Source organism: Pseudorasbora parva, chromosome 20 (genome assembly GCF_024679245.1).
Source record: "Pseudorasbora parva isolate DD20220531a chromosome 20, ASM2467924v1, whole genome shotgun sequence".
NCBI classification, from domain to species: domain Eukaryota; kingdom Metazoa; phylum Chordata; class Actinopteri; order Cypriniformes; family Gobionidae; genus Pseudorasbora; species Pseudorasbora parva.
In genome coordinates this window covers 6,318,420-6,334,174 of record NC_090191.1, presented here as the reverse complement: position 1 = coordinate 6,334,174, position 15,755 = coordinate 6,318,420, and the positions used below count along the sequence as shown (strand labels likewise).

At 37.8% G+C, this 15,755-nt stretch overlaps 1 protein-coding gene across 1 annotated transcript; it reads left to right on the top strand.

The window, feature by feature from the left end:
• The first annotated feature begins 7,281 nt into the window (after window positions 1–7,281).
• LOC137049356 (uncharacterized) lies at window positions 7,282–15,328 on the top strand. The gene is made up of 7 exons (XM_067427897.1): window positions 7,282–7,408; window positions 9,082–9,191; window positions 9,484–9,630; window positions 10,006–10,123; window positions 14,359–14,477; window positions 14,669–14,870; window positions 15,013–15,328. The coding sequence occupies exons 1-7, from the start codon at window positions 7,306–7,308 to the stop codon at window positions 15,132–15,134; spliced, it is 921 nt and encodes a 306-aa protein (XP_067283998.1). The 5' UTR covers window positions 7,282–7,305; the 3' UTR covers window positions 15,135–15,328.
• The last annotated feature ends 427 nt before the right edge of the window (window positions 15,329–15,755 follow it).

Sequence of the window (15,755 nt, the reverse complement as noted above, 5' to 3'; positions counted from 1 at the left end):
AGGAGTCATGGCTGAGCTGACTGGTTGATGGGCAGAGATGAAATATAAGATTTGGCCCATTTAATAATAATGATTTATGAGGCAACACATAAATGTGCTGTGCTTTCACACGTGCTGAAAACTCAGAAACTTAGAGACATTTATCTGAAATAAACTAACCCTGAAAAATCATAAACTTAAGATTGAGACATAAACTTCTTTCTGGGAACCCGTCCAGCTGTAAACGTGTGTGTGTGTGTGTGTGTGTGTGTGTGTGTGTGTGTGTGTGTGTGTGTGTGTGTGTGTGTGTGTGTGTGTGTGTGTGTGTGTGTGTGTGTGTGCGTGCGTGTGTGTGTGTGTGTGTGTGTGTGTGTGTGTGTGTGTGTGTGTGTGTGTGTGTGTGCGTGCGTGCGTGCGTGTTTTTGTTTGAATTTAAATGGTTCTGATTAAACTGGTTTTGAAGATTAACATGTTTTGGAAGTTGTTTCAAATGATTAACTGTAATAAAGTAAATAAATATCAGAAGCAGTTGTCTTTAGTAAGAACATTACTGTCCATCATTTTTCACATACAATGAAAAACTGCAAAACCGTTACTTCAGTAATCCACTGACGTCACATTTTTCATTCAGTCTATGAAATAAGTTCGATTACACTGGACCATCCTCAGTAGAGAACAGACGAATACTTGTAAACTACACTTTAGTGTAGCAGTTTTAAACAAGAATTATTCCTTGTAAAGTAACTTATAGATTTGTTTTGAATAGTGTTGGCATCTCTGTTCTGTGAACTGTGAACGTTCTCTAGTACTGCTACCACAGTGGGGTTTCATGATGCACTGCCATCTACTGATGTTATAAATGTTTATTCTGTCATCGCATCGCTCCTCCTTGCGCTTGGCATTCCAGTGTTTAGACGTGTCTTTTTTCAAGCTTTATTTATTAGCGCTTTATTCAATAGAGATTGTTTCAAAGCAGCTTCAAAGTGATAACTATGCAAACAGAGTTCATGCTGGCTATACAGAATCTCTAAGAGAAAACAGTGTCATTTTTCAGCTAAAGTCAGTGTTGATTTAGTTCTGCTGTAACGATCATCAACTATTGAACTATTTCATTTAATCTATAAAGCATTTCTGCAGAAAACAGTTATGTCATTGTCCAGCTCAGATCAGTTCACATACAATAGTGTCAGTGTAGTCAGAACAAGAATATTGTTGACCATTAAAGCAGCACTGGGTAACTTTTGCTCTCGGGGTCCCCCTACAGTTGGGAAAAAATAATGTCCTCAACTACTGTCGTAAACTCGGTCATCCTACAACAGGGGATGCCATCGTGTGCATTTGTTGACATTCCAGGTAAAAAAGTAGTATACTTTAGTGTATTTGAAATATGAATAAGTACAGGAATTATAAAAAGTATGCTTCTACTTGTTGTACTTTATTTAAAGAGTATTTGATTTGTACTTTTTAAAAGTTTACTTCAAAAAATATGTAGTTAAGTTCAACTTAATAGTCCAAACAGTAAGTATACTAATTTATCAGTAATCAAATTATTTTTTAAATGTACTTCTTGAAAGTGTACTTTGTTGTTAATGTATTTTAAATTGTATTGAAGATAAAACATTTTAAGTATATTAAATTTGACATACTTAGAGTGGCAATTCAGTGTACTTATGGGAAGTATATTTTTTGGAAATTAATTGTTAGTATACTTTTTTAAAGTGTACTATGTTCTCACTTCATTAGAAGTGTGACTTCTGTACACTTTATACAGTACATTCTAAAATAAGTGTATTTCTAGTGGCATATTAGAGTACTCTCATAAAATATGTTAAAATACAAAAATATATAGTGGTAATTTAATGTACTTTTAGTAAGTACGTTTATTTGTAATACAAAGTTTAATTTATTAACGTGTACAATGATTTCACTTCATCTGTAGTGTAATTTTAGTACACTGTAAACAAAGTGCACTATATCACTACTGTCATAAAATATGTAAAGATGCAAACACTTTTAGTGGAAATTTAGATATTTATTAATTTACAGTAGCCTACTAATGGAAAGTGTATTGACATTGTTAGGCTTATTTCTTAAAGGGTCATATGCTACAATGCTGCAGTGAGACAAGTTCATTTTGTTTACTGTTACATATTGTATTGATGCACAAACACTTGATTGACAGAAGGGTCACTTCATGTAACAGGTAAAGAACAGTAATTCTTTGTACAGATAGTGTATTTACAAGTCAATTCAATAGGTCTCAGGAATTTTGGGACTTCTTGGCAGTATTCAATTTTCTTGATGCCACATTAGTCTTGTTCAATGTTGTTTGGCAGAGGAATAACATAATATATTCTCCCTGGCACATTTGCGTGTCAACGACTCTGGATGGATGGCATACACTATATTGCACTCAGACACTTCATATACAAAGCTTGATGCAATATTAAGTGTTGTGTCTCTGCACAGCTTCCTTCTAGACTTAACAAGCTCCTTGACCAAAACACATTGTGTTGCACCAGAAACAACCAGATTCACAATTCTGACTAATGTGCCATTCTGCAACTCAACAACAGAGTTGATTCTTTTCTGTAGGGGGTTGTTTGTGCCAGAGTGATACAGTATTCCATTCACAATGAAACGGTTGTAGTAGGAGGCTTGTTTCACTCTTGTTTCAGGTCATCTATTGCAAGCATGTGTAAAACCGAGACATCTTTCTGTACTGATTTACCAAAAACTCTGACATGGGCACTGATCTGAACTGATTTGTCAGTTGAACAATTTCTGCCCTAGCCTGACAAGCCAGACCCACATCAAGATGTTTGGTCTGGAAACTCACCATAGACAGGGCTCAATCTGAGGGGCGGGATAAACGGTTGTCTTTCAAACTCCCTCTGCACGCGATAGGATAGCGGTACACCAACCGGAGCAACGACTGTGAAGGGGAGCTCGCTGACTGATTAAACATTCGCCGTATCCGGTCGGCTAAACTCCGAACACATCTTCCCTTTTTAAGAATGACTTCAGTGCCGCTCTTTGTTCTTTTCTCAGAGGAAAGCTTAACTCCAAGTCTTCCGGAGGCGCGGGCAGAGCTGATTCGAAAGACCACCGCCGTTCGCCAGTTTCTGTGTTTACTAGAAGACTATGTTACTAGAAGCACGCAAACGCAACTCGGCCGTCGTCATTATGGCCCCGCCCGCCGACTCTATAGCCTACCTACACGATGTGATTGGGCCGTCCAGATTCTGAGGAATACAGCTCAGATAGGAATTGAGAGTTGCTAGACCACACTTGCGGGCAAATTAAATTTGCTGCCGCTAGGGTGCGTCTAGATTTCTAGGCTATTTCTGCCCTGTAGTTCATAGAAAAGATATTTGACATACTCATTGGCATTATGCATAACTGTTGCTCCTTTCTTTGTGAGACTCCTTTCCCTTAGGTACCTTTTCATTATTTGGACAGGGACATGAGTTGTGCCATTGAAATATGTCAACAGGGTGCCGTTAAAAGATTCAAAGGAAAATGTGGATGTGGCCCACAATGGTCCCCAGTTCCTCACACTCGCAGCCAACTGTGTCATGAGGTGCACATTAAATGACACATTTGCTGTGCCTTATAACCCCTGAAACTCCCTGATAATTTTTTTCAATGCCTGCTCAGCTATCGCCACCTCTGCCTCTCTGATCCTTTCTTGCTGTAGATGATATACTGCAAAACCAAAAGGAAAAGATGATTCCAGTATTTTCTGGAGAGGATGCTATTTAAAACTGGCAAAGCATAAAACAAAAGAAACGACCTCCACTCAGACGCCGATCTGGGTTTGGGTGCCTATGTACCAACCATGCTGATGGTTTGTGGAATCTAACCACAGAGAAGTCAGCAGTCTAGTAACTCCAAGGCATACACTATGCTGATATTCTGGAACAAACCCTTGCACCATTTGAAATTTGTCTAGTTTCATTAGTTGACTTGGGCCTTTCACTCCCATTATGGGCTGCTGAGGTGTTGCATTCATGGCATTGTCAAAATGCTCAACTTCTGTACGAAGACGGGGTTCAGGAATAACATATGGATAGGAGCCTCCACCTCTGTGCTAACAGAAGTCACAGCCATAAATGCCATTAAACTTTTTCTTATTTTGGAGAAGTGGCCTTGCAACTGAATCTGCACTACATACAAGTGCATGCATCTTTGAAGTGCAACCATCTCCCCAGGTGATCCCATTACTTTGAAGTTCCTGTAGCTCTTGTACAAAGCTCTTGCTTGCTCCCGCCAAACCAAAGACAATGAACACATATGTTGTTCTTCCTCTCTGTAGGGTGTAGCTCTATGATTTGGCACTGAACAGGCCATATTTGGCATCTAGAACTTTTAAAAACAGGGATCCCATCACTGTTCCAGATCAGACTGATGTCATCATCACCTATTTCACCACTATCTTTAAGCCTCCTATACTCCCCTCCACATTGCACATCACAAATAACACCTGGAGTTGATGTATGTCTTTGGATTTTGATGTTGGGATTTTCCAGAATCTCCTTAATTTGCAAAGATAAACTGATAACCAAAAAATATGAACCCTTTTCAAGACTAGCTTCCACATCAAATTTTTCTAAATATGATTAAACATGAAATGTATGCATTATTCTGGGAACCCTTGGGATCGAGCACTTTTACATTAGAGTTCATCTAACCATTTTTAGTTTAGTATTAGTCTCTGATGGGTTTTGATAAATTGTCATCACTGAACTTAAATTTACAGATAATTTATGGATTTCTTGTGTGTAGCTAGCTTTGGGGGGTCCCATTTTCTAGAATCTTGTGCCTTGCTGCACTCTTAGGGCATGGTTTTATGTCAGCCAGAGATCTCAATTCAGCTTCTTTGCTGAGCAAAATGGAAGTGCCTGACATGAAAATAAAGTTTTTGTAATTCTATTCTATGGCAGAAGAATGAAATTTGTTGTTCAGATTGTGTGCATCGAGTCATCATAGCAAATCACTCCTGTAAAAGATAAACTAAACGCACAACGATGAACGATAGCCTGTAATTAATTGTAATCTTACTTGTGACGGATTTGGGTTGGGTCTCTCATCTCTGGTTCTTGCATGGTCTGGTGGTCTCCTATATCAACCACATCGTCCTCAGAAGGTGATCCATTCTGAAGTTTGCACAAAGTGCAAGTTAGTCACTGAATCTGGTGTTATTTTGGTATTGAGTGGGATCTTATAACACTAGAAGTAATGCAAATGCTAGCCTATAAGTAATTGTAATCTTACCTGTGACGGATTTGGGTTGGGTCTCTCAGCCTCTGGTTCTTGCATGGTCTGGTGGTCTCCTATATCAACCACATCGTCCTCAGCAGCTGATCTATTCTGAAGTTTGCGCAAAGTGTGTGGCAAGTTAGTCACTGAATCTGGTGTTATTTTTGTATTGTGTTGGATCTTATAACACCAGAAGTAATGCAAATGCTAGCCTATAAGTAATTGTATTCTTACCTGTGATGGATTTGGGTTGGGTCTCTCAGCCTCTGGTTCTTGCATGGTCTGGTGGTCTCCTATATCAACCACATCGTCCTCAGCAGCTGATCTATTCTGAAGTTTGCACAAAGTGTGTGGCAAGTTAGTCTCTGAATCTGGTGTTATTTTGGTATTGAGTGGGATCTTAAAACACTAAAAGTAAAGCAACTTGCTCAAACCACTCCACTCTGAAATTAGAAAAATGTGTGAGCTAGTTTGTTACGTTGTAGGAGTCAGTTCCTCAAAATACAAAATACCAATTAACTAGCATAGTGAACAAATGTGTAATACCTGTGTCCTGACCTGCATGTTTTTTTTTCCTGCACACTATTGCCACTGACCTATACGTTACTACTACTAGATATTTTGTTGTACTATTTTCTGCCCCATATTGTATTGCACATACAAACACATATAGACAGAAACCCACTTTTATTGGCCATCCTAATCACATTTTGGTGTATGATTTATGTGAATATCATACATTGTTCTATCAAATTGAAATTCAAAGTTTAAGTAAGCAGATCTGGTAGATTTTAAGTTTGTACTTAAACATATCAAGTTAAGAACAATTAAAATCTGAATACATTATTTCATACAATTAACTTAAAACCTTCATATAATCTCAATGTGAACACTTTCATTAGTATTAACTTATAGTTTTAAAAAGCTAGTTTGCTAACAGATCAGTTTACTTAAAATATTTTAGGTCTGTGAACTTGAAAGAAAAAGAAAGTGCTAAATACTTATTAAAGTTAATTTGACTGAACTAATTAGTTTAATTTAAGTTTGTCCTACTCAAACCAATTGATTATTTTGAGCGTTAGGGTTTTCAGTAAGTTTCCAAACAGACATCAGGTACAGACAGGAGTAGTTACATGGTAGATCATTACATTAGCCTTAGACTGACACACAGGCCTACAGGAAACCATACACATGTAAGTAATTCAACAATTGTTGGTCACATTGTTACAAAGTAAAAAAGTACAGAATAGACAGTTAGGCTATAAAGAATGAATTGTGCATTGTCAGTGTCCTGACCTTACTGTCATCTCTCTTTCTTTTTCCTGCTGTTGGCTGCAGTGGTGCATCATGGTGAGCTGGAGGCTGGAAGCAAAACAAAAGACACCATCCATGTTACTGCACAAAATAAAATCCAACCAAGTGTAAGTAATCTTATATTAAGATAATTTTGGTATTGTTTTTAGTGTCAAGGCAATTTTGGAATTACGATTTGAGATTGGATTAAGATTTTTGGCTGAAAACATTACACGCTGTAATCCATGCAATGTCATAATCATAAAAAAAACTTTACATCATCATATGCTAGCATAGGTCTCTGTCATGACGTCCTAAAATTCCGTCAGAGACTTCAACCCCAGTGCTGCAAGTACTGCTTGTACTGTTTATGTCTTCTGCCTTTTCCCTGAAACCAAAGGCAATTTCAAGACAGTATAGCTTTATCCTATTATTACCATTATTAATTATTATTAATATTATTAGTAGTACTGTTATACTAGCGCCTTCTTCTTCTTCTTCTTCTTCTTTTTATTATTATAATTATTATTAGTATTATTGTAGAAGTAGTAGGCCGACTACTACCATAATTATAAGAAGGAAGAACAAGAAAACATTAAACATTTTTTAAATAATGATAAAAATCTGTGTATGTATTCTGTTGTCCTTGGCATTTTCTTATTAGTGACCAATAAGTAGGATTTGTAGTTTGATTGTACAGGTGGCATATTTGAATAACTATTGTTGAGCACTGCAACAGATCAAGATTCAAAAATCAAGACTAAGCAACAGATGGCTACCAATGGACCCAGTAATTGGACCTACCCCCCAGTCGGTTTCCACAAACGCAGGCAAGATCCGAAGCCGGTTGCAGCCAAACTGCTATTCATGGAGGGTAAGTTCTAAAACATTGGAAATATTCGGAATACTTTTTGTAACATTAACTAACTGACTACTGGCTTGTAATTTAACGTTACTGTTGATGAAGTGCTTGAAACATGGCGCTTTTCCATTACATGGTACCTGTTCGACTCGCCTCGACGCTTACGAAAAAAGTACCTGGGTAGGGTTGCACCAGTCGTTCGTAAGTTCTTTCTTAAATTTGAACGTTAAGTCCACACTAGAGGCTTAGTAACTACTAGCTAGTTTGTAACTAACTCTGTACTTTTTTCGGTTGCACCATTTGATCTTAAGGCAGAACGTAGTTAGTAGGTCATAAGCTCTCCGTAAAGTAATGCATAGGCGCATTATGACGTTTACCCTCAATGATCCAATAGCAGCCTTCAAATACGAGAGCTGAAGTTCTGTTGAAATGTTTTGAATTTCAGTTTATCCTTCATTATTGTAACTTATTTTGCCTCATGTAGGCTAACCAACGGTAAAAATGTGTTTCCATTAAATACGATAATTAATTTAACTTAAATTTAAATAAACGTAAGTGATTATAAATAACATTCAGAGGCATTCAGTATTAAATGTCATTAATAAGGACATAACAATAAATAAATACTGAAAAAACAAACAAACATGAAATTACTTTTATTGATTTTGACTGATTTTATTTGACATCATGATGTGCACAACACGGAGCGACGGGACAGATGCACGCAGCGGCACACAGCTATTTTGCACGGGTTCATGGTAAAACGCTGCTAAAAGTAATCCATTCACATAATGTTTTCTCTCTTAAAATATAAGTAGCCTAGGTGTAAATGCATTATCATATACGTTTAAAGAATTGAAGTCTGTCATGTAAAACAAGAGCTTTATTATGCAGTTCAGTCTGTCTGCTATTATCTATTCCAACCGTTACTCCTGATCGGATTCTTCCGTAAATAATTCGTTTATACGTAGAGTTACACTTCAACTAAGTTAAATGGTGCAACGCATAAAATATTTAGTAGTGCATAAGTTGTAACTTAGTGCCTATTTACGTCAAAACTAGGCTAAGTTGTAACTGGTAGCTGTGCAAGTTTGTAAGCTGGTGCAACCGGCCGGCCACTTACATAGGCTGATGTTTATACTTGTGTGCTGGTGTGTCCATCGAGCCGTCATATAAGACGACCAATCATGCTGTTGAGGAGATACTAAAATCTGCAATGGAAAACGCCATAATTAATTAGTCCCCCTACAGATAACGCTCCAACACTAGCTTTTACAGACCCATAGCTTATCTTTGAAGTGTTTGGCTTAGGTTCTAGTGAAGGTTTAGCTATTAATGTTAGTATAATGGAATTCGTCGTCGATATGCATCATGCTTTAGCATGACCATTTAATACAAATTCTGATAATTAGTTAAGACAAAGTTACTTAAGTCATTCGGTTGTTGGGGACAACATATTTATAAGGTGCAACAGGCTAAAATATGGGACAAATAAAGTTGTGTCAAGGAGACATTTTGAATAAAGAGGACTCCCGCCGTAAGGTGGTATGGACATTAGTGCCCAATACTGATGAAAGTAATAAAGTACAAATAAATTAAATAACAGTGACATTGCTGTCTTGAAATTATATTTTTTATTATTAAAAGGTCACATTGAATTTGTATTTTATGTCTCTTCTTCACAGAAAACTACAAAGAAGTAGTCCAGAAGCGTGTTGCTTTTCTCAAACAGGGGGATAAATGGTCTTCCAGTCAGTCTGGCCAGGAGAAGGGGGTGGTGAAGCAAGGAATGACAGTAAGTTTGATTTATGACTTAACAGTTATGGAACATTGTGATTCCAGTAGGGCTGAAACGATTAGTCGACATTATCGACAAGTCTCTTCAGTCTTCAGTGTTACCAATCCTTCTGAAATCATTCTAAAATGCTGATTTGCTGCTCAAGAAACATTTATTATTATTATCTAGTCTATTTTGAATAGTATATCTTTGTTTGCTGTTCTCATTCCTCGACGGTGTGTGACATTACTTAAAGTGGTGGTTTGGACATTTTCAAAATCATTCTCTTAAACAAGATGTATGTTCTCAGTCTGGTTCACAGATGGCCAAGATAGGCGAACAACTCAAGAGGGACCTCAAACAGCAACCTACAAGACAACTCAGTTCTACTCCTGCTAGATATGATTCTGATGACACATGTTGTGATATTTTTTATCCTCCCAAAAAACGAAAAATGGTAAATTTAAAAATATAACTGACTTCATCAAATGTGCAGTGTTTCCCAGAAAATTTTACAGAGTTTACAGTGATGGATTATAGCCTATTTGTGCTGAAATGCATGTATTATCGCACATTGTGCTTTAATTGAATTATGTACCAGTACCAAAGTCCGAACCCAGCCTACAAACCTATATGCCCTTGGTGCTCAGGGTAAAGCTTGTGATGTAGCAGAACTGCATTTTTGTGAAAATGAGTTACTATTCAAGAGTGTATGAACTGTTAATTTCTACACACACTCACACCACTAAAATTGTGTTTTGGCATGTGTATGATTAGGAGTGTGTAGCTGCCATTGTTGTTTAATGTAATTAGGTTAATGTTTTCTGCATAGGCGATTGACACCAGTGTGGAGGAGGAGGACGCCATCCCTCAGGCGGAGTCTCAGCGGCCAGGGACAGTGCCTGCAATTTTTGTTGAACTGGATGAGGACAGTTTAAAGGCTCTGAAAGGTGGGTAGGTGTATATGTATGCTAGTGATGCCAGGGTTATCTCTGCCACCATCTAAACCCTCCCTTACACCTGCAGTCATTGTCATTGAGGTCCTGAAATCAACTTTATGTATTCGAGACATGCATCCCACTGTCAAAGGGTTAGTTCGCCCAAATAGCAAAATGTTGTCATTAATAACTTAACATCATGTCGTTCCAAACCCATAAGACCTTTCGTTTGTCTTTGGAACACAGTTTATGGATAAGAAGTAGGTTGTGTTTTCATTATACACACGCAAAGAGAAGCATGTTGGCTTGGCTAAATGTTTTAAACCGCTCTAAAAATATTATTGGCCATTAGGCTAAGTTATAAATATAATAGCCTATTAATAATACAAACATTAATCAAACATGGAAACCTGGAAAACATTTAAAATAGCCTACTTACGCTAAAAATGAAACGCGAGAGAAACCTTTGGGGGGAAAAATAGCTCAACCTTAAACGGTTGAAAATGTATATAAAAGCTGTTAAGTTACGTAGTATTACTGTTGCAGTTAGCGTTGGATTCTGAAGAAAAAGTAGACCAGAGATGGATCATCTTTAGCCGTTCACGGCATATTTATTTGTTCTAGCTGACGACACATCAGTCTCACGGTCAGACAGCTTTCAGTCAGAGACTGCAATAAATCAACTGGGACAAACATCCTCAATACGCAAACGCGTCTTTTCTCTTTTCTTTCAGTACACACTTTCAGTGCCCCCTTGTGGCATACACATATGAATAACAGAAAACAGTATAACATTACATTATATACAACTGAGGACATAACGAACATATTTTAACAAAAGCTAACCATAGGCCTGTATTTTAAATACTATAAAATAAAGGTGTTAAAATAAAATTATTATAATATAAAAAATGAAAGAAAAATATATTAAAGTGATGTAAAAATGTGCGTTAAACTTGCAGCTCGTGCAGTGTTGGAGCGCAGTAGCCTATTTCTGAACAGAAACATGAGCTACTCGCGTGAACACTGCACTTTGCTTAATTCAATATTTTTAAAAGTGGACATTTTAAGCTTTCTATACGCATATCTCTCATGTCTGTGAGGCAATTAGCCTGCTGCGTTTCAGCTTATTTATGAGACGCGCTCCAGTTCATGAGCAATGAAAGTGATCACTCCAGCGACTTCGTCACGATTAATATCTGCTATTTGCTTATTATTTATTAAACCCAGGCAATTGGCCAAAGAAACCTTTATTAAAATTAAGATACAATTTAAACAAAATGAAAGAATGCTTTCTACAAAACAAAAGTTAAAGGGGGGGTGAAACACTCAGTTTCAGTCAGTGTCATGTCAATAAGCCTAGCCCATAACACGCTCTCACACGTTTCTTTTTTAACCGTTTGCCAGGAGTAAAATTTATACATGTGGTTTAAACAACCAGATAGGCTACATTTACATTTGTCCGGTTTCATCTGAAATGCTTTCATCCTTCTGAATTTGTTTGTTTAGTGATCGGAATTAAATAGGCTAAGCCTCGAAAGACTCTCTGGACTACTCCTGGTCATTTTGCAATCAGATAAATACCTGTTCAGAGAAAACAAATGAAGGAACCAGTTGTAAAAAGGCCATAATGCCAGGGACACACTGCAAGCGTCCTCCCATGTTAACCGGTTAAAGCTTGTATACTGCCTGCGTCACACGCACGGTCCAAGCCGCACGGAAAACGCGTGCATGCTTCAAATAGAAGAGACGCCTATTTTAGCCAATAGGCTTCTGCCAACGTTGTCTTTGCTGTAGGCTTCTCAATAGGCAATATATTTATATTTAACATGAAATATAGGGCTTCCCTGTACATTAATAGCAGCAGCAGCACCGCGTCAGACACGCTTCTGGTGTGCAAAGACAGAGAAAACGCCAGGCACCCGCCCCCGCGCAGCATATCTCATTGTTCTTCAAGGAGAAGCCTAAAAAAAGGCCCGAAGCCCGGCCCTAGGGGCGTAAAAAAGTTGGGGCCCGTCAGGCTCGGGCATAAATGCAGGGATTTAGTTTATACATCTTGTTTCCCTTCCATAGTGATTGAATGTATAAAATTGTGTTTTCAAACATTTATGTAGATTTATTTATTTTTTTATCCACTCCAAGAAATAGTTCTAATCTTCTCTGTTGCCAAGCAACGCAGCATATCAGTCAAGAGAAGGCTCCAGTATGGCTGGCTATATGGTCTTATTAACATAAGAATTATTAACATAAGAAAATACGGGTTGTACAGTATAAAATCCATAACACCTATGGAATGTCACCATAAAACATGGAAACACTACTTGCGTTCGATTTATATAGCGCTTTTCAAGGCACTCAAAGCGCTTTACATTGAAGGGGGGAATCTCCTCAACCACCACCAATGTGCAGCATCCACCTGGATGATGCGATGGCAGCCATATTGCGCCAGAACGCCCACCTCACACCAGCTGATTGGTGGAGAGGAGACCTAGACACTACGTGTGTGTGTGTGTGTGTGTGAGTGAGTGAGTGAGTGAGTGAGTGAGTGAGAGAGAGAGAGAGAGAGAGAGAGAGAGAGAGAGAGAGAGAGAGAGAGAGAGAGAGAGAGAGAGAGAGAGAGAGAGAGAGAGAGAGTGTGTGTGTGTGTGTGTGTGTGATAGGTAGGTTTAGGGTCAGTGTAAGGGGATAGAAAATACGGTTTGTACAGTATAAAATCCATTACGCCTATGGAATGTCCCCATAAAACATGGAAACACTACTTGTGTGTGTGAGTGAGAGAGAGAGAGAGAGAGAGAGAGAGAGAGAGAGAGAGAGAGAGAGAGAGAGAGAGAGAGAGAGAGAGAGAGAGAGAGAGGACAAATGTAACAAAGTTTAATGTTGTATGTAAACTGTGTTTTAGAGGGAGAGAGAAGAAGGTGTTCAGAGAGTAGTATTTTGGATGTTAAGCTGTTATTTGCTTTATGGACTCTTAAATTTAAAACGTTTCAAACTGTTGGCAGAATTGAAAAATAAATAATTTTATGAAGTTACAATTCTGTTTGATTCTATAATGTATTTTACTGAACATGAGTATTTACAATGCAAATCCAAATTATTTTCATTTACTGACAGTTACTTATACATTGTCTTTTCACTTTATTAAAGGCCCTGTTCTTCGCGATCCCATCTTTCAAACTTTAGTTAGTGTGTAATGTTGCTGTTAGAGCATAAATAATACCTGTAAAATTATAATGCTCAAAGTTCAATGCCAAGCGAGATATTTTATTTAACAGAAGTTCCCTTTCAAAGCCTTTTTTGGACTACACCCCTGCACTTCCTGCTGTAATGACGTCACTAGAACCGTTTGTTGACTAAATGCCCACAAGAACACGCAAATAGGGGGCGTGGTCTCGTTGCTCTCCAACGTGGAGAAGAGCGCGCATTCAGTGCTTGCATCTCCCCGTTATGGTAAGAGGCGGGACCTTTCCGGGCAAAGTGCGCTAAGCTGCTGTCCAATCACAACACGGGAAGCACTGGCCCAATCAGAACTCGTTACGTGTTTCTAATGGAGGGACTTCATAAAACAAGGAAATCATCAGTCCGTTTTTAGCAAACAGAGGAAACAGCGCTGTACAGATAAGTAAATTGTGTGAAAAATACTGTGTTTTTTTACACGCGAAACATGAACTCATGTTATATTACACACTGTAAACATAATCAAAGCTTCGAAAACACACGAAGAATGGGACCTTTAAGATCAGATTCTGCAGGTAAAATTACAAAAATAAGGTGACTTGACTTGGACTTGACTTGACCTACTACAGGACTTGACTTGACTTGACTTGACATACCCTGTGACTTGACTTGACTTGTCTAGGAAAAAAAATACTTGGGACTTACTTGAGACTTGCACATGTGTGACTTGGTCCCATCTCTGATATCTTGTTAATATATTTACTGCTTGCTTGAACAGTTGTAGTTAACCCAACTTCAATTCAAATTTCAATGACCATTTACTCATCTCCCACTCTAAAAAGTAAAAGATGTTTGAACGCTATGAGGGTGCTTTGAAATCGTTGGTCAGTTAGTTTTTGCACCATTCATAGTTGGTCATCGAAGTTCAATTTGTTTTTCTGGGAAAGTCATGCAATTTTACATTTGATTTAACTTGGGAATGACATTTATATAGATGCTATTTTGTGTCACAATGTGATACTTATTCTTTGTGTCATAATGTGATACTGACCCTTCTTATATATTTATTGTAGAGCTGCCAGGACTGGTGTTTTCACTCAAAACAGTCCTAAACAAAATTGAAGATTTCATGATTTCCAGCCAAAGCCAATCACTGTGCACTGGCAGTCAGACTGGCATTGAAGACGACATGGTATGACTAAAGGACCTTATACCAATCCTTGTTATGATTTGGTGCAAAAAGCATACACAAAAAAATCTTACAAGATCGCTCAAGTTACTGTTTGTGTTAAAACACTTGAAGCCAAGACATGTGCCAACCTGCTCTATTGAGAAATGTTTGTAATTTACCTATTGTGTTAATCTGCTTGTGTGTTTTCACAGGTGTCATTGGGCAACTCATTAGTGCAAGTCCCAAAACGCCTCTATCAGAGGCTGAGTGGGAGGAGGATGTCCCTCTTCACGCAGGAACTGGCCACATTGGTATTTGGCAGGGAAACTTTGGCCAAGGCAACCCTCACAGGGAAAGGAAAAAAAGGCGAGCTGAAAGAGCAGCTTGAGCCAGAAAAAACCAACGCAATCATAGGTACAGTAATGTCATAGTTATGAATCCAAATCCATTGTCATGATTGATTAACAAATCCATTATCATCAATGATTGTATTTCAATGTTATACATTGTCTATCCTGTTTTAATTCATCCCCATGTCTCTTTCCTGTTTTCACAGATGCAGTGAGGGAGCGATTTCCCAACACCGAGGTGGCAGAGATCCGGGCCCTTCTACGGAGGAAGTGCAACAATGAGAGCTACAAGGCCTCTAGTAACTCAAGTCTAGATATGCATGTGTAGTAAGTTGTTTTGCCATTGTTCTGTTCCTGGCATTTCAGAGAAAGTCGACTGTTCAAGGTTCCTCCTTTTGCCAATATCTGCTTTTGTGTGTTACTTTTGTGTTAATAATAACGATCCTTTTCCTGAAATTCAATTTGTAATCTGTTGATTTAATGTACTTGAACTGAATTGTAATGTAATACACTTGTAGTGTAATACCAACATATGCTTAAGTATAACAAAATGGGGATAAAATTACAAATGAAATGTACTTTTAATTTGTTTCTATCTTAAACCATAATAACATTGCACTGAAAGTACATTTCTATGATGTTTAGGTTGTAATTGAACTTCACTTCAAAAACATTATTTTTTCATAGTGGGACACTTTAAAATCACTAAATATAGTTAGGAAGTACATTTGTAGATTACTTGAAATGTTACAGAGGCATACTAAATTAACGTTTATGGTAATTATAAGTATGATAGCAGTATGCACAAAATGTACTTAAACACAACTATAATTTGCACTGCTATACCTTTTTAAGTGTATTTAGAATGTCAATACAATGCAATTGTACTGTTAGTGTGCTTAATTGCTCATGAATCTTGATTTTCATTAGTGTATTTCAGTGCACTTGA

Bases quoted from the DNA above. Each gene is read 5' to 3' on its own strand.
- LOC137049356 (XM_067427897.1), top strand. From the start codon at position 7,306: ATGGCTACCAATGGACCCAGTAATTGGACCTACCCCCCAGTCGGTTTC. The intron at 9,631-10,005 runs GTAAATTTAAAA...TTTTCTGCATAG, and splicing joins CTCCCAAAAAACGAAAAATG to GCGATTGACACCAGTGTGGA. The intron at 14,871-15,012 runs GTACAGTAATGT...CTGTTTTCACAG, and splicing joins AAAAACCAACGCAATCATAG to ATGCAGTGAGGGAGCGATTT.